This window comes from Letharia lupina (genome assembly GCF_014066315.1).
Source record: "Letharia lupina isolate WasteWater1 chromosome Unknown contig_2, whole genome shotgun sequence".
NCBI classification, from domain to species: Eukaryota; Fungi; Ascomycota; class Lecanoromycetes; order Lecanorales; family Parmeliaceae; genus Letharia; species Letharia lupina.
In genome coordinates, this window is record NW_023502971.1 from 2,676,388 (window position 1) to 2,695,831 (window position 19,444).

Sequence of the window (19,444 nt, forward strand, 5' to 3'; positions counted from 1 at the left end):
TGACGTTGCTGCCTCAGCTCAGCCCTACCGTCTTGGCACTGGTCTTCTCTTCGCCCAGACACTTGTCTTTCCCCTACATCCTCGACAATTGACGTCGAGGATCAGGCGTACACTATTCGTTACTAACATGCTTCACAGGGACTGCTAGGCCTTCAGTACACCCACTTGTACTTGCAGTCATTTGTTCAATACATTCATTACGCCCACTCTTTTGCTACTGGCATACGCGTTGTCAATGCAATGCCCCGTATCATTTCTGCCTCTGTAGACGACAATCTTTACTCTGCAGACCTTCTCTGCGCTTCAGAAGTTCGTTTCACTCGACTGTCCCATGCTGCGTCAGCCCTTGAGCTTCGGGGCTCTCGGCAACCCAAATATGCTACTGCCAGACCTCGCAAGTGCAAGGGCCGACGTTCTCTTCGTGGTGCTGCTTCCCTTGCCTTGAGTGAAACGAGCAATAAGACTTGCAAGTCCAGCTCGGAGTCTGATCGTAGCGGATCAACCGACAATTCTCCTTCGTTATACGCTTCTGAGTACTACGGGAGCTGCGTTCCAAATCCAGCTGACGGCTTGAGCGATGGTGGAGGCTCGTATCCGTCACCACCCGCTTCGGAAGATGATTTTCCCGGCACTCCATCAATAGAAAGCCGCACCAGCGAAGACGTTGATCCTTCTCCTTTCCCTCTGACTCCAGTACCATTGTTAACATCTAGTCCGACCTTGGCCACTTACGATGAGGGTCCTCGAACACCAAGAGGACGAGGCATCAGTGCTACAGCAGGATACCGGACTCCATCGATATCACCTGATCGGTACATCTCAAATCGAAACACTCCGCAGGATGCCTCAAAAACTTTCCGCCTAAGCAAGCTTCCCCACCAGCTTTCGAACGTGGAGAAGCTTTTGCGGCACCCGTCAGCTACGCCAGACCCATTCAGTCCATTGAGTGTCAGACGTGTACGGGAGGCAAGAATCAACGCCTCTGCCAATGTGGACCCACGTGTCGTCCAATCTCGCCCCCGCACGATCGGAACCACGAACGTGCAACATCCTCCTCAGGACCCCCTCGCAATTCAGAACAGGCAAGCCAGTGCAGGTGCAGTATGGAACATTGGCGGAGGCTCTGAAGGCACTCCGTTAGGCCCTGTTCGAGGCATCTCCGACGGACGAGGCGGCTTTATCAGCAGTGGATCGAACGCACCGATGTTCACCTCTCATTTTTTTGATGATGATACTCTGGATCAAGACAACAGCCAGCTGGAAAGCCGACTGGCTGTCGCCTTGGGCATTGATCTGACACGCAGAATACTGGATATCTCTAGGTCTCCCGTGCAAGCCAGGAGTATCAGCACCGGCTCGATTGGAACAAAGCGGAAGTATCCTTATCTCGAACCTCGGACTCGATGGATGAATGATCAGTGGATCAAGGAAGGCTCGCAGTCGCGTGAGTTTACCCTTTTTTCTTGCTTACTGTTTTATTAGCCCTTGCACCCAGCAGCGCTTTCCATTCTCCTAAAGTGCTATCGTGACTTGTTGTACTTCACGACTTGTTGAGCTTGCTGAGGATAAGCAGCAAGGAAGCATCCGGAAATAGAGCCTAGAGCTGTCCCAACCACACCATTCAGATAAGTCCTCGACTGAACCCAGGAGAGAGCATGACTGATAGCGCCCCACAGTGCTGGATGCTCCCAATTTGCGAGATGATTATTACTGCACTGTTCTCGCTTACTGCCACACTGCTCGTACTCTCGCCGTCGGTCTCGGTAACAGAGTCTTTCTTTGGTCGGAAACGTTTGGAGTTCGGTACCCACCAGAGGATCCGGATACTCGCGAGTCAACTTATGTCACGTCGCTGGCCTTCTCTTCCACCGAAGGCGGCCACAGTATCCTAGCCATCGGGCGTAATACTGGCCATATCAGTTTGTGGAGTCTCGCCGATCCCGAGAATATCAGATTCCAGTCTCGGCAGCCATGTGCTATTGCGTGTGTATCTTTCAAGCCCGTCACCACTCGCAGGCCATCAGAGCGCTTTGGTTGTATGATGGCCACTGAAGAGCTTCTTGTGGGCGACGAAGTCGGCAATGTTTACTATTACTCTGTCGAGTGGATGAGCAAGCAGCAGGTCGACATACATGGATGGACTGGAGCTATGACCCTGATGGCGAAAATATCGGTTCACAGTCAACAGCTATGTGGCCTTGCTTGGTCACCTGATGGAGACTATTTTGCTACAGGCGCGAATGACAACGTCTGCTGCTTATTCGAGGTCAAAGACGTTCTGGCACCTCCTGAGCCCCCGCAAGTCTCTTCGAATTACTTCAGAAGTCCGCTCCAAACCATTATCGGTGGCTTCGGGTTTCCAAATTTTGTCGCAAGAACGCAGACTCCCTCGGAGGTCATGGGCGTCTTAGCCAACGGCGTACACGTCCAACGCACCAGGATTATTCCTGGTCAGAATGGCTCGCTCCTCATCGGTGAGGGACGCCAAAAGCACAGATGGGTCCACAGCGCTGCTATTAAAGCTATCGCTTTCTGTCCGTGGCAGCGTGGATTGATTGCCACGGGCGGTGGCTCCAACGACCGAGCAATCCATTTCTACCATACTTTTTCAGGAGCCTGCCTTGCTACCATAAACTGCTATGCCCAGATTACATCGCTGATCTGGTCAACAACACGCCGAGAGATTGCAGCTACGTTTGGCTACGCGCAACCCGATCATCCCTACCGCGTTGCTGTCTTCTCATGGCCCGAGTGCCAGCAAGTCATCGCCATACCTTGGGCGAGCGACATGCGTGCTCTCTACGCCATTCCTTACCCTGGTGGGCCCGGCGAGACAAATTGTGACACAAGTATGGGCGAAGCATGGTACTCGAGAACAAAAGATGAAGGGTGCATTTTGGTAGCGTGCTCTGATGAGTCGGTGAAGTTTCATGAGGTGTGGAGTGGGCCAAGAAAGTCTACGGGTGTGCATATGGGATTGTTGGGCGGAAGTGATATTCTGGAGGGATTGGAGGGGATTGAGAAGGAGGGGAATGAAGTCATTCGTTGAAACTTTGCCAAAGGCTGGCCCGTCTGCTTTCCTCATGAACTTGGCGCTGGCTGAGTCTTCTGGTTTTCTGTGAAGGTGTGTCCATTCATCACAATAGCTGGGCAAGCGTATAAATCATTCTTCCCAACACTTTCTGCACCTCAGAGAAAACTGTCCTCAAATTCATGCTATACTAGACTGTGGTCCCTGAATGGCTATCCTCATCCTCCACCTACGGATGTTCAATCACAATATCAATTCCCATCCATCCGCACCGACTCCATCTTTCCACTTTGGATTTCTATCTCATCCCATCACACCGCCTCAGTCATTCCGTATTTGGTAAAGTACTTGCAAACGTGCGCTTTCGCATTTGTCGTCGAACGTCGCGGGAAGATGGCTGGCTTGTTGGTGTGTTCCAGTGTAGATCTTTCGTCGAGGACACGAAGAGGGGCGGTGGCGCCGTGTTCAGTGTTGAGGAGGGGTAGTCTCTCGTTTATGTAGGTGCAGGATTGTAGGTCCGAGATGAATTGAGCCGTTTGGTTTTGGTGTGATTGAGGTGGGAGCGGAGGCGCTTCCTCGACCTTCTCCTCGCGCTCTTTTTCCCTCGCGTTCAGATTTTGTTCCTCGTCTGACACTGCCGCAGAAAGTCTTGTAAGTTGGCGGTGGTCGATGTATATGCAGATGCAGATGCCGATACCGAGGACGACGCCGATGATGAGCAGGTAGGAGATTATGTACATGGCGATATTCAAAGCGGCATTCGAATCCGTGTCGAGAGGGGGTGCGGCCATGCTGAAGATGTTGCCCATGGTAGGGGAATAGATTTGTGGGGTTTAGGATTTGGGTCGTGTGTGGATTTCAGAAGACGGAGGAGAATTGGAGTGTGTTTTATAGTGTTGGGACATTGCTTTGCTAAGAGCGCGAGCGCAATTGTGCTCTTGGTTTCGATTCTAAAATAAGCTTAGCAGCCCAACACAGTCATTCGTCTGTGTTGACGTGTACAAACCCTGATCTGAAGCGGAAGGCTTTGAATTCAAAAAGTTCATGGTCAAAGTCCCGTGGCCTTCCGAAGAGGACGGTTTCGAATCCGTAAGCATCGTTAGGGCTGAAAATTATGGGCTCAAGCAATCAACAATCCTATTGGGAACGTTCTTGTGAATACACATTATCCATGACAGTCCCCAGCCTAGCTCTCTGTGACGATCCGCAGATAGAATCCTCTCAAAGAGCCCATTAGATAGCGTAAAGGTGCTCCAGGGGCTTCTTCCCTGTTCGATGTGCTCGTCCCGGGAGATTTTGGGTCATCTTGGTCGTGGCTGGGCTTCACTCACTCGGCCATTGTATCCGGAGGAGTCTGCTGCACTTGAGGGAGCCTATGGTGCTCAACACGCATGAGTAGATGGGTCCCAAAGGCTCAAAGAAAAACCTTGATGAGGAGAAAGCACAACGCCCAAGTATCAGTCCATTGCTCAGCGTTCCAACCGACATCAGAAGGATGTTTGAGCCATTTTTGGTCAATAGAGTCTAAGCCAAGCAGGCGGAAGATGGTCTTTTGAAGGCTTATCACGGATGAAGACTCCGAGGGATACCTTCGTAAGCTTGTAGAAGTGGACCAAGCACGTGAAGGATACATAGACAAGAATTAGCCTCCATCTTCCGTGATCTATGCGAAGGTGGGACCAGCTGAGTGCGCGGCCGCTCTTGGGCGAAGGCAGAACGATGCAGACAACTGGCTGGTCTGTGCGTCTTCTTTTTCAGCAACTGTCAACTGCAATAAAAGGTAGAGCACATCAAAGCAACGGCACAGTAAGCTACAAAGCATTGGGGCCATAAGAGACGATAGCCCCATCCTCGGAAAGACACTTTTCAACGAAACATGCGATAGCGATGTTTTCCAGCTCGCTGCCGTTGATACGTGCAGTGAGATTCTCATGTCTTGGCACTCGAGCCTTGGCATTTTGAGTCTCTGCCTCAGCCCTATGAAGCAGCTAGCGCGTCTTAGCTCGCACAAAGTCTCGCTAGGCGAAAATACAGCTCGACCTCACATTCCCCACCGCACAATCAACTTCCACCATCTTGACGTCCCACCCCCCAACCGTCAGGATGAAGCTCAACATCTCCTACCCGGCCAACGGCACCCAGAAACTCGTCGAAATCGAAGACGAGCGCAAACTCCGCAGCTTCATGGAGAAGCGCATGGGCCAGGAAGTCCCCGGCGACGGCGTCTCTCCCGAGTTCAAAGGCTACGTCTTCAAGATCACCGGCGGCAACGACAAACAAGGCTTCCCGATGAAGCAGGGTATCATGCATCCTACGAGAGTCCGCTTGCTGTTGAGTGCGGGACACAGCTGCTACCGGCCCCGGAGGACCGGGGAGAGGAAGAGGAAGAGCGTCAGGGGGTGCATCGTGGCCATGGATCTGGCGGTGCTGGCGTTGAGCGTGATGAAGCAGGGCGAGGAGGAGATCCCGGGTCTCACGGACAAGGTGTTGCCGAAGAGGTTGGGCCCGAAGAGGGCGACCAAGGTCCGCAAGTTCTTTGGGTTGGGCAAGGATGATGATGTGAGTGCTCCAAATTTCTATCTCGCTGTACCCGGACCATTCCCGTGCACGTGGTCTTCTCTGGTGGTACCGAGGAAATTGGTGTTGATGTCGGAGTTCATGCTGATCAATTGGTGCGAACCACCAGGTCCGCAAATTCGTCATCCGCCGCGAAGTTCAACCCAAGGGCGAAGGCAAGAAACCCTACACCAAGGCACCCCGCATCCAGCGCCTCGTCACTCCCCAGCGTCTCCAGCACAAGCGTCACCGAATGGCACTCAAGCGTCGCCAGGCCGAATCCTCCAAGGATGCTGCGGTAAGTCCTTACCCACATCCATCTACATCTATATGGGCATGGTTCTCTTAGGGTGTATGGCTGATCGGTGCTGGCAGAATGAGTACGCGTCTATCTTAGCCAAGCGTGTCAATGAGGAGAAGGCGAAGAAGTCCGAGTTGAGGAGTAAGTCGATTCTACTTCTACATGGCGGGGCTTGAACGGTGGCTAATTTGCAACAGAGCGAAGAGCGTCGTCGATGAGGAAGTAGATGGTCGATCGCAGATACCGAGCAAGCGAATGGCGAAAAAGGTCGATGGTTGGAACATGTTTGCTGGGAGTGTCCAAGAGAGGAGAAGGAGAATAGCTGGCACATGCGTGCGTTGATCTGGCTGGATTGAATGCAAAATGCATGTAGAACAGACATCATAGATCAAAGTCCGTTCTCAGCAAACATGCATCATTCATTGAGTTTGTGACCATCGATTCCGATTATTCTGTTACGCCTTGTCCTTCATCATATATTCAAAACCCGTTCTTCTACGGCCTGTTGCCCTCGAACCATGCCCACAACGCCCTGTACGAAATCCACAACAACGTAAAATCCCAGGTCCCTTCCCGTCAACTCCCTACTCCATAGGCGCGTGGCTGAACAAGAAAGACACGCTCTCGCCATTATGCGTTCGTCTACAAGCCTCCGCGAGCCTGTTGTCAAAGGGTCAGTAGCCATGCTTGGGCTTTGGGAAGGAGGAAGCTTACGTGGGTGAAACATCGATCTCCTCCAACTTGGGGCACTGCTTTCGCTTCTCGGAGAAGGGCACGGTGTTGGTGGCGACGACGCGGCTGAGGGCGTCGCAGTCGTTGAGGGTTTTCAAGGCGTTGCCGGAGAAGATGCCGTGCGTGACCAGCGCTACGATTGAGGAAGCGCCGTGTTCGCGGAGGGTGTTGGCGGCTTTGGCGAGGGTTCCGCATGTGTCTGGTGGCGGGTTCGATTAGTTTGATAGGGAGGGTTGAGGGGGGAGGACTTGTGGTGCGGATGCGTACCGGCCATGTCGTCGACTAGGATGGCGCATTTGTCTTTGACGTTGCCCACAAGGGTCATCTGTGGCGACACTACGTTAGCTTTAGCTCTTCGGTAGTGAGATTGGGCTTGGGCTTGCCTTCGAGACCTCGTTTCTAGAATTCTCGGTATCAGAAGGCATCTCTAAGATAAAGAGGCGCACTTACGGTCGGCTACGCTCCTTACTACAATCATATTGTCAGTTTGTTGCTGAGGTGGACACAATGTGCTCATTGCTTACTGGATCAAAGCGAAGTTCAAATCAAGCCTATCAGCCAAGCTCGTCGCTCTCTTGGCTCCTCCAGCATCTGGAGACACGATCACTGCTTTGCGGACGTCGACATTGTCTCGGATCCAACGGAGATAACTTGGCTAATGACGGTCAGTCGCTCTGGCGTCTTATTCCATATAAGAAATCTAAGCGCGGCTCACCTCGGCATACAGGTTGTCGACCTATGCTTGATGATTAGTGAAACAAGCTTGTAGACACCGTTCCTTAACATACCGGTACATTGAAGAAACCTGCAATGATCAGAAGCTTGCTTGAATGTAGGGTCTGAGGCATGGACAGACCTTGTATCTGCGACGCGTGTAGATCCATCGTGATGACGTGAGAGCTTGAAGGTGTTAGGAGAAGTTGACGGAAAGGGGTAGGGCTGCGTACCAGCCTGCTGTCTGTAGCATGTTCGCCTTCAGGAATCATTAGCAACGCCAAAGCTCCGGACGTGTTCTTTGTGCAGCCTCACCATGAGCTTCTTGATATTCAACATTCGTCAGTAGATGACCCGTAGTACTTTGGCAATCAGGAACTGACCGCAGTGATAGGAGCGCGAGACTTGTCCTTCTTATCCTGACGGGCTAGACATTATCTCAGTAGAAAGAGGGAGAGACGCATAGAGCAGACAAACCGTATGGGAAACTGAAAGACGTATTAGCGAGGCAGACCAGTTATCATAAGACGCGAAGGACTTACTTGGGAATGACCGCTGTGATTCGACGAGCTGAAGCGGTCTTGCAGGCATTTATCATTATGAGGAGCTCCATGAGGCCGTCGTTGATGTCGCCAGGCGCAGTACTCTGTAGGATGAAGACTGGCGGTATCAGATACGGAGGTAAGGGAGGAAAAGGGGGCGTGAAGCATACCATCTTCGTCTCGGACACTGGGGTAGTATGGATTAACAGATGGCTTGTGGATTCGATGTTGGTTTTGGTGATTACCTCTCGCCAATGGTGACAGAAGTTTCGTTGTTCGAGTATTGCAGGACAAGCACTTTGGTCTCGAGAACAAGCCCAATCAGATGGTTTACCCAAGGGACTGGAAAGGTAACCTACCAACTCGATTTGCAGCCTGTGGATACATTTAGTATCTACGTACGTTCTCATGCTGGGACATACATACCTATCAGCAACCAGTTTCGCCAACTCAGGATGGGAATTGCCTGTGTGAATTGGTTAACTTCGACAGACGAGCCTGCATAAATGAGGCATACCAGTCAGCAGCTTGACTATGTAATAGTCAGCCTCATTATACTCTCTGAACCTGGAGCAGTAAGCAATACATACTAGAGTTTGTTGCCATGGTGTTTTGGAGGTGCCTAAGCCGGCAGGATCATGCTTGATGATTTCGTGCTTGAAGAGCTCAGAGTCCGAGTCAAATGAAGAATCCGATCCCTCTCGGCTACGGGTAATGTTCGGAGATGCCATGATGCACAAGATCTCGCCACTCAGCCTTAACCGTCTTGATGGGGGCGAATTATACCCCAAAAGTATGGATCCCGACCGAATCATACCCCTAGGTAATTACTGAATCATACCCCTACACCAAATTCACCCAAATATGGGGTATAACGCGATCATTTGTCATTGCCTGGGTCATGATTTAGTAAGTTATCAAAGTAACCTCAAATTATAAAGAAGATAATCCGCGATCTAGCCTATTCGATTATAGAAGTAAAAGAATTTCTTCGACCGTATTTGAATTCTATGCGTCTAAAAATATCAGACGAAAACCGAGTAGACGAAATTTCGACTCCTCGAAGATCAAACCCGACCGTCATCACACCCCATCATACCACCGTCATTGATAATCGAGTCGACGACTACTACCAGACGCTCAGTAAGCCTACCGCTACCGTCACCTTCACTAGACTATCTTATACCAGAAAGCTATCATTTAAGACCCTCGTCAAATCATACCCCATTTTTGGTGTGATTTGGTGTGATTTGGTGTAGGGGTATGATTCGGTAATTTACCCGTCTTGATGGCAAACACAATACTTACTTGTTGATAATGTTTGATGTTGAGGAATTTACAAGAAAACATTAGTGCAGCCTGGAAGGCATTGCTTAGTCGTTGCTAGTCGTCGTGTGACGGTGTTTTGAGCATGAGAGCGCAGTTCCCACTGGACGGTACGTATTTCCGAAATGTTAGTGAGAGGCATGCTACGTACATGCTTTTTTTACTTTCGACAGGCTATGGAGATATCGTCAATGTTCTCGATGAATTCGGTTCGTTTCGGATTGATCATTCTCTTCTGGTCTATCCGCCGTGTTCTGCGAGTCCCATGACCGGGTTCTATTACTGCATACAGCGGTCTTTTGCCGGTGTTTTCTGTAAGAGTCTACGATTGGCTCTATCTCGCTGCACGGCTCCCGTGTTTTCCGGGGCGACTTTGAAACTCGCTGTAATCTTACACCGGTGAGGTCGTGGAGGAAGAGGAAACCATTGCTTGCTGTGTAAGTATGAAAGCTGTCTAACATCGCACAGGCGGCTGAAAGGAAAGAAATCAAAGTCCTCTTAGGCAGCGATTGCTCATCAAGTAATGGACAGCTGGGCCTTTCGTCTCTAACAATTAATCTGGCTACGTACGGGAACATGATTCCACTTTCTCATACCTTTAGACCACAGGAACAGTATTCTACGGCCATTCTCAAGATCGAAGCGCCTGCCACGTCTCAGGTAGACGTGTTTGAGGATTATGCACACTTCCCACTTGGCAATCCCGCAAATGCCCCTCATACTGCCTTCAAGACCTCCCTCTCCGCTTGTCGATTGTAGGTTTCATCTTGGGGGCGGAAACATTCCTGGTGGGATAATACCTCCCCCAGTGCCTTTCAAGGCTGCTGCACCGATCCCGAGGTGGTCTTCCTCGTCCGTTGATTCCTCGGTTTTCTCGGAAGTTCCTGTTGGGCCGGCAAGGGGAACAATGTAAGCATCCTTGAACGATAAGTCGGACGATGTAGGCCCTGGAAATGATTTCCTGGTACCCGTAGCCCGATCGGCCGCTTTCTGCTCTTCCTCCTTATCCTCGACAGTGATTGCGTCAGCAGTGGACGACCCTGGCGCCTCAGTGATACTCGTGCCTGAATCTGATAATGATGGGACAGGTCCTGCAAACGGTCCATCTTTGATGTAAGCGGTGCATCGCTTGTCCAAGATCGGAACTCGGCGCAAGAATCGCAGATGAAAGTCTCCAGATGTCTTCCACTCCTCATGGCGCTGAATAGCGACGAGGAACTGGCCAAAATCCTGATCCCGATCTATCAAAATCTGAACAGGTAGCTTCCCATCTTCGACTACTTGAATCGAACATTCACTTCCCGCATCGCTTTGGAACATAAATCCACCAACGACCGAGGTGTCTATGGAGCGGGTGCCAGATAGGGGGGTCCAGTCTACGTCTGCTCGGACGGTCTCGCCGGTCTAGAGGTAGGGGATTAACAGGTACTGAGGGCAAGAAGGGGTGGGGACAAACCTCGTCTTTGATCTTTGCTTCGAGAAACTCGCCGCCTTCGTCCCCCATCTCAATAAAAATTGGTGGCATAAAGGTGCTTGTGGGTTGGCTTTCATGAGGGTTGGCGGGAGGGGGTGTATGAAGGACGTATTTGGGGCTCATGGTGTTATGCTTGTGTGGGTCTGACACTTTGGAACTCGTAACGAGCGTTGAGGGTCTGTTCGCCTTTACCGCTGAAGTGTCGTTCCTATATTAAAATGGGTGTCAATGCTTGCATAGTGCAGGTAAAATTGCTGCCTTCGATGCGAAAAGCCAGGTTCATGTGCAGTTAGCGGACTGGGCAGGCGCTTTTCTTGCCGTTCATGCGGAAAGGCAATTTTGATGTGCAGCATAGGGAACTAGGCGGGCAGTTTTCTTGCATTTGCCACGACGAGAATCGCATCTGGGAGGACTGAGGTTGGTCGGAGACTCTTCTAGCAACCCTTTCATGTCAAGCGATAACAGTAAAGGTCTGGACAGGCTTGGAGATTGTCAATATGCTCACGGTAACGGCGTAAAGCCTGGCATACTCCCGGTAAAAGTGGCAACCTTGAGCGCTCGGTCTCCTCGATCCTGCACAATAATTTGTACAGCCCAAGATAGCTGGCGGTTAATGCGTAGATTCAGTAGAAGCAGGGTATCGAAGAGGTGTGACAAGCGAATCCTTCTACTTGTAGCAAATCCTACAATGTTGGGAGACCGACCCTTTAAACCCTGCCCCACTTTCTGGCAGAGTGCGTGCCGAGGGCAAAAGCGAGTGACTTTGACCAATCTCCTGTCTCCATAAACTCCGTTTGAATACTCGGACTTGTAACAGGAGCACCCCGGCGCGAAAAAAAACGCACCGTACTTCCGCAAGTTTCCCCTTTTTCAAAAGTGCGACAACATTCTCCCGGGGTAGGTTAGGATCAGTCTCTACCAGAGTGATTACTCCTTGCGGGCTACCAAAAATCAGGCCACCTGCGGAGCTGTGCTTGTTGACTAGGATAGCCACGACCACGGAGGCGTCGATAGCGTGAGTCACTGTCACTGTTCTCCAACTGCACTCTTCTCCAACGCGTTCCCATGACTACGAACGAGTATGTCGAAGGATCCTTGATGAGGAGGACTGAGGTGTCCACAACCTATGTTTTCAACAATCTCCACGAGCTTCTGGTCACTGTGCGCAATACCAGTAACATCAATCGCCATTCTCTGTCCATCGGATTGTCCCAGAGACTCTGATCTTTGCCGCGGAGGCCGGAAACATTGCTGATCTGCGGAATAATCTCACGACGGACTGCCGTTTGTCTTGCAGTCTTCATTGACCCTCATGGCCACGATGATGTACTCGTCGGTCTGGGTCGGTCCCGTCATGATAGCTACGAGTCTTTTATTGCCATGAATCATCAGGTCTCCAGCCCCGCTCCTTCTCTCCACGAGAACAGCGCAGATATCGTCAGTCTCAATCGGTTCGACACCTACCCTTAGGCTCTCATCGAATTCAAGCATGTTTTCCTGGCCGATTTGTGTGACCGGGAGCTAGATTTCTGGTGCGGTTCAGGGGACGTGTATCAGGTTCCTGACTATCTCTTCTAGCTTGCGATCGCTATGAGCAGAATTATTCGCTGACTTCGCAGGGAAGTGTATCCTTTCATGATAGAAGGACTAGATCTGCAACGTTATAATCAATCTTAAGTGGGTGTATGGGCCTGGAAGCTTTCAAAATGCAAGGTATCCGGAGCCCTTAGAGGAAGCGATGGTCGCTGTGCTTGTCCACACAGACAGGCAAGAAGGCTATGTAAGGGTGGTTGGCCGAACGGTGCAGAACATCCTCACAGGTCAAGGAGATGATCGCAAGACTGGCGGGATCTATGGCCAGTCTCATGTGAAGTTATACCGGCGTAGCAATGGAGAAGGAGAAGGAAAAAAGCCCTAAAGAATGCCTCTTTTGAAAGAGCAGTATTTGTGCTGTGTTCCCTCTATCGTTCCCTCGAAGAATGAACTAGCAGGGATTACAGCCTTGGCGCCTAAACCGGAATCGTTAGTTTTGTACGACGTGCGTTGCTTTGCTCTGCACACGTTAACAAAATGCAATTGTCCTATGCGCCGTGAGCTGGCTTGCCGTACAAACATACCCCTATTGGCTCTCATTTATGCAGTCCCGAGATCTGACTCATACATGGTAGCAAACTCGCTTGGCTTTGGAGCCACGAAGCCCGGTCAACGTGCAGAACACGTTGAATCCGACACATCACATCTGCGCATCATCAAGTGCTATTTCACTGATGGTATGTCAAAATAAAACAACTGGCAATGCTCAAAGAGCTCGAAAGAGACCTGCAAGCATATAGGAGGATATGCCACAGCCCAAGGGCTTGTCTCCATCCTCATTATTTTAGCAGACCAAACCAGCCATGGCAACAAGTCACCCGTGGGGCTCGCTCTAGCTACATACTACACCAATACCGAACAGCCATTATCACTGTGTTCTGGAGGACCCGGCTGGGCGGCGTTAACATTGCGCTAATCTTGAGTCGCTTACGTACCCAGTCAGCAGCTCGGCTAGGAAAGCGTTTTTGACTTGTTACGGCCAGTGACTGGTCATGGCTTTCCGCTGTTGCTACAAAAATCAGAACCGGGATCTGCTTGTGCACAATCTCAATCAAATGAAGACTGAGGTTTTTAACTCCATATGCTTTTGCATCAGACAAATGAGCGACCAAGTATAGTCACAGCAAATGTCGAGCCGGAGTGGCAATATGGGTCACGACTGTTACCCCGCTTTTCACCCTAAGTCTTTAAGCACGTGAGTCGAAGCTCATCATCATTAGAGAATAAGCGCTGATCGACATGAGAGGAATAGCTCCTGCCTGTTTGTTCCGTCACCTAAGCCAAGGATCATTTTGATATCGCGTGGCCAGGAGGACTAGCCCGAAATTATGCAGGCCTTCTCCATGATTCGTCAAATGAATGAGCGAACAAGCCGAGGATGAGCGAATTTCTTGGCGTCGGAGCCATCCAGTCTGCGCTCAGACCCTTCGCCATGTCTATGTCAAAGAGGTGTTGTGTTAAGTATTAAGTCATGCGATAATAAGAATAGCATGCCATCTTCTCCAACATACCCTTCGTTAACAGTCAACGCTCATCAGTACAAATATTAAAATAACAAAATATACACGACGTGACGTTGTGATGGCCCCCCAAAGTTCCTTCAAGGTCACTAAGTCTAGGAAATCACTCTCCAAAAAACCAAAACTGGCCACCATTGCCGGAGATAATCCTTCTTCCTACGGGTGCGGCCCTGCCATTCCGCATCCCACTCCGAAATTCGACCTGGATGAACTAAACTGTATTCTATCCCTAGACTTGCTACAAACGCTGTTAATCAAAACGATCCCGTTACTATCAACTATGAAATCGGACATGCTCGCTCTTCCTACCCGTACGCCTCTGCCATTCCGCATCCCACTCCCAAGCTTGACCTTAGTGGACTAACGCGGGTTATATCCCTAGACACTCAAATACCTTCATACATCTCAACGGCATCTACTTCACCCTTGAGGAGTGCCAGCTCATATGCTTTCTACGCGAGATGAGTGCAGACGTTGATCTTGTCTCTGAGATCATAAAGCATGAGCGGAAATCTCCAGAGCCCGTCAACTGCGCCGGCTTGTATGAGTATATTTGGAATGCAAACCCTAGCGCAATGACCGGCCAGGTCATACTCCCTCTTCTTGCTGATGTTGGAGCCGCACGGGCAAAAGCGCAGACCGCGTATACAAAGTGGATGGAGTACATGACTGCGGTGGTTTGGAAGTCAATTTCTCTCTTGTTTCTTGCGTAAGACAGCCAACGGCTTACTTCTGCGTATCAGGTATCAGGAACAGCACCGGAATCAAGAAGTCCTTAACATGGCTCCTAATCCATTTTATTGGATGAATTTAGTACCCAGGAGACCACTATTCGGAGAGGTCAGCCACATCCCATATTCTTGGACTGAGCCTGGGTGGGATATAGGAGCGGCATTCAATACGGCAGCTGTATGGGAATAGCGCTTCGAAAGGCAGTGACACGGCTGGCGAAAACCCCAGGGAGAAAAGTACGGATGACCTCCGATTGTAAAGTTCTTTGTTACGTTTGATGACTAGGCCAGTCCACACAACACGATTGTTTCAGCTGTCTAAGACAATATCTTTGTCTCGATATCAAAGTCTTTGTTCGCCACACAATTCTAACGTTATAATGCTAATCAATACGTCAAACCCGCTTGTCTTCATACGAATTTGCCCCGGTAGGATCTATTCATTTGCTTCGCAGGTCTATTTCTCCATCCCACACCTCTCGCAACTGCCCACATTTCAACTGCATCACCGAATACCTATTGTATCGATTCACCGCAAGCCATAATGCACGCTGAGAATGTCTGGAAATGGCTTGATGCCGTCGACCAAGACAATCTCGATCCTCTGGATCAGTGGGGTGTGCCACCGCTGCGATGCCCCCATCAGGATACACCACCTCCATCCAACAGTGTCTCTGACGGTGGTGATATGGAAACATACCAGCAATACAACAACAAGCGCAACGCAGAGGTAGCGAGTTTCTTAGAATCCATCCCCCCCGCGGGGATCCTCTTGCGTAACGGAAGCATCAGAGTTACCAGCCAAAATCCAAAGGTTTTCGCATGTGATGTGGAGAACGACAACCATCCTCAGTCGTTGCTACCTGGCTTTCCTACAAGTTTCGCACGCGTTGTGGAAAACAAGGATCATTCTCAGTCGTTCATCCCTGGCTTCGCTACAAGTTTTGAGGCAACAGGTCAACAGACTGACGCTTCTCCTGCCCGCCAACTACAAGTTTCAGGGAGAGAAGGCAACAGCGAATCTACCAACCCAAAACGGCTGCCAACATTTTCTGAGCGAGCTCGCGTGGGTGGTCCCTCAGGGGCCTTGTATTCAACCCCAATCATCCACGTTGAAGTCAAAGACTCCGTGGCTATCAACTGCCAAGGTGCAAAAGTCGTAGGAGAGTATCAGCAGAACGGTCTTCGAGGTCTCCCGAGTATGGCGGAGAAGTCACGGAGGAATAGCACCTTTGGTGAAGGAGTGCTACATCGAAACAATGCTACCAGGAGACTCTCCAATGTACGTGCAGGGCCCAAGGTGCGTCCCAAACACTGACAACTCGTACAGTGGACCTGCTGAACTGCTGGACTCCATCTTGTGCGTGGCTTTGGAGCAGACCTCTCTTCATTTACATAGCAAGGCTAATTCCAAGCACCTGATTCCACAAATGTCTCTTTGTCGCGCTGCACGCCCAAAACATCTCTCGCATCATTTTCACTTTTATGCTCACCTCACTGACTCCTCACAGGCCCGTTGCGCGTATTGCGATACAGTCTGTTTGGAATACCCTTTCTTTGTGTCCAGGTCAGAGCTTTAGATCCTTTCGGTCGCTAGCAGCGAAACTGCCGGGTCCCTGCAAGTTTGCTTACAGTCTGAAGTCTATTTCTTTGTGCCGACGTAGTGGTGTTGAACGTTGACTGGTTTCCCCATGCTGACATACCACCTACTCCCTCTCTGTTGACGGGACTCCAACATCTGCTCACAGACATACATATACGAAAAACAGAGTTGGTTGGGTTTGGATTGCCCCGAGCGACATCTCTAGGGCTCCTCTCAAGCTATACTACCTGCAGAAGAAACCGTAACACTATTGCACAAGAATGCTTAGCGAGTTCTCATCTCTCAAAGCCAATGAAGAGCATCCAACAACCGTCGTCTCCGATGACGTTTCAAAAATCGAACTCTGTCGGGAAAGTTTAAAAAGGGTTTTCACCTTCCCATGGAACCTTTTGGAAGTGGAATTTGTTCATCATCCTCATTCTGAATGACGCTAAGACGAAAAGCTGATGTGGGTGCTAGGGTACTCCCTCTTGACACACTGAAACCGGCAGCGGGGTTCTCTAAGGAGACCGATGCGAGCTTGAGCGTTTGTGAGAGATCGTAACTTGCAAAAGCCGATTTTCGAACAAGTACTACACATTCTTGATGTCTCGGAACAATAAATCTGGCTAAAAACACAATGACCTTGTTTATAGAACCTAATCTCTTTGTTCACGCGACACTCCGAGACGACGGGCCCCTATATTCTCGGCCTTCGTCGAGCTTCTTTCCCTCTCCAGCATCTTCTCGTCTCTTACTTACACCAACGGCGCAAGAGCGACTCTCGAATACATACTCTCCAAACGTCGAGAAGCTCGCACAACATTTCTCGTAGTAGCGCAAATACCATGTCGCTCTCCACAAGCTCGTCACAGCAAGTCACAGCAAGCCAAACGACTATGTCAATGACTCAAAAGCTCCGAGGCGTAGCCAGCAAGATCTTCCAAAAGATGAAGCTTCCCAAGAGCAAAGAGGATAGAAATTTCGAGGAACTCGGTTCCACCGAAATAGAAGTGGCGAGGTTTGCGACCTTCATACGTCCAACAGCGGCCCCTCAAATTGTCGACCTCCAGGCGATAAGGCAAAACAACCGTCCACAACCTGCACGTATATACACGCATGATTCTATTGTGCCGCGCTCTCAAGCAGATCTCAACAACCCTGAGCTTCACCTTCAGAGATCCTTTGAGACGATGCACTCGCCGACAGAGACGGGCACGCCGCTACGTAGGAATCCGCAGCAGGTCTTCGTGTTTGAAGCGACGTCTGACCACTCGGCTACGGCTGCCTTGGACGACATCGTGGATTACGCAGATTATGAAAAACTTGATGACGATGACTCGGACCTGGATTGGAGCCTGCTAGATCTCCCAGAAAATGTCTACGGCAGACTGGCAAATGAGAGCCGCAATAGCTTGATATAGGCTCTGGGACCAAGGCCCTACGCAAAATGATTACTTCCTGCACAGTTGTCCCAGAGCCTAAGGCGTTGGGAGTTTGGTTTCAATTCCGGATCACTTACATTGCCGACTAGTTCCCGCCGATTAGTTCCCTATAGACTTGACACAAGTCCTTTCAAGGTCTTGCGTCGTACTAGACCACGCACACTCTGTGAGACATTAATCCAAGACTTTACATCGTAAGCCCTCGCTTACTGTAACACTCGTATTGTCCACTGTACCCTCACATTTGTTGCACACAATGACTTCTTTGTGTCAATTCGCCCTCAACACCTATCATATCATACCTTAAATACTCCAAGCTTCTCTTCAACCATAAGTCCTTCATCTTCCATCACTTCTCGCTTTCAGCACGCGCGAGAAAGCACAGCAATCTGACAAGAGCATTAATACACACAGAAAAGCACAAGGCTCTAACAAAGAGCATCAACAGGCACGCTCTCTTGAATATAATTATCTGGAACATCTAATATGCCAGCAATCTTGCAACTAGGATCCATGGCGAAGCAACCGTTTGCAGACGCCGCAACTGAATTCGCCCAACCCTCCGTGCAGTCACCTAGCGTGGGTAATCAACAGCTTCCAGAAGCCAAACCTGAAGAGACCCCACCTTCCAACATAAAGAAACTGGTACGCAAGCTGACCAAGAGGGTGAAGCCATCCAAGGAAAAGGGAGCGTCTCTACCAGCAGAGAATGAGTCAGCTGAAGACAAGCTGGTAGGGTTCATTAGCAGGAACCCACAGCTATTTGTACCGGCAGAAGAGGAACGAAAGCAAGCTAGCCTTCAAATTCCGGAAATAGTCGTTCGAGCAAGGACACTGTCGAGGAGCCAGCGTCAACTAGAGCGTTTGGAAAACCCTCTGATTCTGGACGCTACCCCTGTCGAAGAGGCAGATGAGCAGGAGAAGGCCAAGGAGACGATGAGGCAATCTAGGACTGCGCGCTTTCGGAAGCGCTTGGAGGAGTACCTCTGAACGGTTCGGGATGATGGCAGATGTTGAATACTCAAGCGTGATTCGGTGAGCGCTAGTGCTACATTTGATTTCCTCTAATGAGTAGACATGCACAGTAATAGCTCTAGCCTCAATACAAAGTGTCCAAGTTCATGCAGCACGTGAGAATGATCTACGTTGACAACATCATCCTCCCAAACGAGGATTCCGTCAATCTTGACAATGGCCTTTGTAGGGGTAAGCCCTTTTGTTCATACAAAGATGGAGCATGATCAACGATATGAAAGGCTTTGTCTGTACCGCAAACCGCCTTTGTCTTCTCCACACTCACCCTGCTCACGTCTCCCTTTTATACTTCCAGGCCGTCTCCCAACATCCTCCCTGGGTCCCTCCAACACCTCCCCCCTTTCTCGACTCAAGCATCCACGAACCCCCCAACCCAGAAGCCCCTCCCCACCCCCTCTCGACCCCCGCCTCCCACCCTTCAAGGCAACCCAAACCCCCCCCAACAATGCGTCCGCACCCCCACCAAAAATGGGCCCTGCAACACCCCCCCGCCCACCCCGCCCCCAAATCCCCCCTCCGACCCACCCGCCTCCACGCCCGCACCGCCACCCTCTCCATCCGCACCGCCCACCTGCCCCCGCAGGCCCGGCTCAACGACCGCGAAGCCCAGCTGCAGGAGTACCTCGGGGCGGAACGCCCGACCCGGGGCGACGGCTCCCCGCTCCACGCCAACCCGCAGCAGGTCTTCACCTTCTCGGCGACGGACGAGGCGCCCGCTAACACGGTCCTGGATGACGTTACGGGGTTTGTGGATCCGGTGCCGGGGCGGGAGCGGGGGGGGGAGGGGAAGTTTGTGACGGGTGCGGTGGTGGCGGTGGGTGAGTGGCGGCGTGGGGTGGATGGGGAGCATTGGCGGATGGTA

General features: G+C 50.8%; 8 protein-coding genes across 8 annotated transcripts; 4 read left to right on the forward strand and 4 right to left on the reverse strand.

Annotated features, from left to right (window-relative positions):
• Positions 1-240: 240 nt before the first annotated feature.
• On the forward strand, positions 241-3,049 carry HO133_004831 (uncharacterized protein; the record flags this gene model as incomplete). Its single annotated transcript, XM_037295743.1, has 2 exons — positions 241-1,444; positions 1,677-3,049. 2 exons carry the CDS (start codon positions 241-243, stop codon positions 3,047-3,049), a joined length of 2,577 nt encoding a protein of 858 aa, XP_037157744.1.
• A 293-nt stretch (positions 3,050-3,342) lies between these two features.
• On the reverse strand, positions 3,343-3,840 carry HO133_004832 (uncharacterized protein; the record flags this gene model as incomplete). Its single annotated transcript, XM_037295744.1, has 1 exon — positions 3,343-3,840. One exon carries the CDS (start codon positions 3,838-3,840, stop codon positions 3,343-3,345), a length of 498 nt encoding a protein of 165 aa, XP_037157745.1.
• Positions 3,841-5,134: 1,294 nt separating this feature from the next.
• Positions 5,135-6,114, forward strand: HO133_004833 (uncharacterized protein; the record flags this gene model as incomplete). The annotated part of the gene is made up of 4 exons (XM_037295745.1): positions 5,135-5,590; positions 5,718-5,885; positions 5,963-6,029; positions 6,086-6,114. 4 exons carry the CDS (start codon positions 5,135-5,137, stop codon positions 6,112-6,114), a joined length of 720 nt encoding a protein of 239 aa, XP_037157746.1.
• Positions 6,115-6,472: 358 nt separating this feature from the next.
• On the reverse strand, positions 6,473-8,607 carry HO133_004834 (uncharacterized protein; the record flags this gene model as incomplete). The annotated part of the gene is made up of 15 exons (XM_037295746.1): positions 6,473-6,548; positions 6,603-6,819; positions 6,888-6,945; positions 7,004-7,019; positions 7,071-7,088; positions 7,145-7,275; positions 7,336-7,356; positions 7,409-7,520; positions 7,568-7,593; positions 7,650-7,658; positions 7,718-7,761; positions 7,812-7,822; positions 7,877-7,980; positions 8,240-8,251; positions 8,467-8,607. 15 exons carry the CDS (start codon positions 8,605-8,607, stop codon positions 6,473-6,475), a joined length of 996 nt encoding a protein of 331 aa, XP_037157747.1.
• Positions 8,608-9,964: 1,357 nt separating this feature from the next.
• On the reverse strand, positions 9,965-10,799 carry HO133_004835 (uncharacterized protein; the record flags this gene model as incomplete). Its single annotated transcript, XM_037295747.1, has 2 exons — positions 9,965-10,606; positions 10,659-10,799. 2 exons carry the CDS (start codon positions 10,797-10,799, stop codon positions 9,965-9,967), a joined length of 783 nt encoding a protein of 260 aa, XP_037157748.1.
• A 903-nt stretch (positions 10,800-11,702) lies between these two features.
• On the reverse strand, positions 11,703-12,167 carry HO133_004836 (uncharacterized protein; the record flags this gene model as incomplete). Its single annotated transcript, XM_037295748.1, has 2 exons — positions 11,703-11,932; positions 11,957-12,167. 2 exons carry the CDS (start codon positions 12,165-12,167, stop codon positions 11,703-11,705), a joined length of 441 nt encoding a protein of 146 aa, XP_037157749.1.
• Positions 12,168-15,064: 2,897 nt separating this feature from the next.
• Positions 15,065-17,526, forward strand: HO133_004837 (uncharacterized protein; the record flags this gene model as incomplete). The annotated part of the gene is made up of 2 exons (XM_037295749.1): positions 15,065-15,820; positions 16,759-17,526. 2 exons carry the CDS (start codon positions 15,065-15,067, stop codon positions 17,524-17,526), a joined length of 1,524 nt encoding a protein of 507 aa, XP_037157750.1.
• Positions 17,527-18,033: 507 nt separating this feature from the next.
• HO133_004838 (uncharacterized protein) lies at positions 18,034-18,537 on the forward strand (the record flags this gene model as incomplete). Its single annotated transcript, XM_037295750.1, has 1 exon — positions 18,034-18,537. One exon carries the CDS (start codon positions 18,034-18,036, stop codon positions 18,535-18,537), a length of 504 nt encoding a protein of 167 aa, XP_037157751.1.
• Positions 18,538-19,444: the final 907 nt, after the last annotated feature.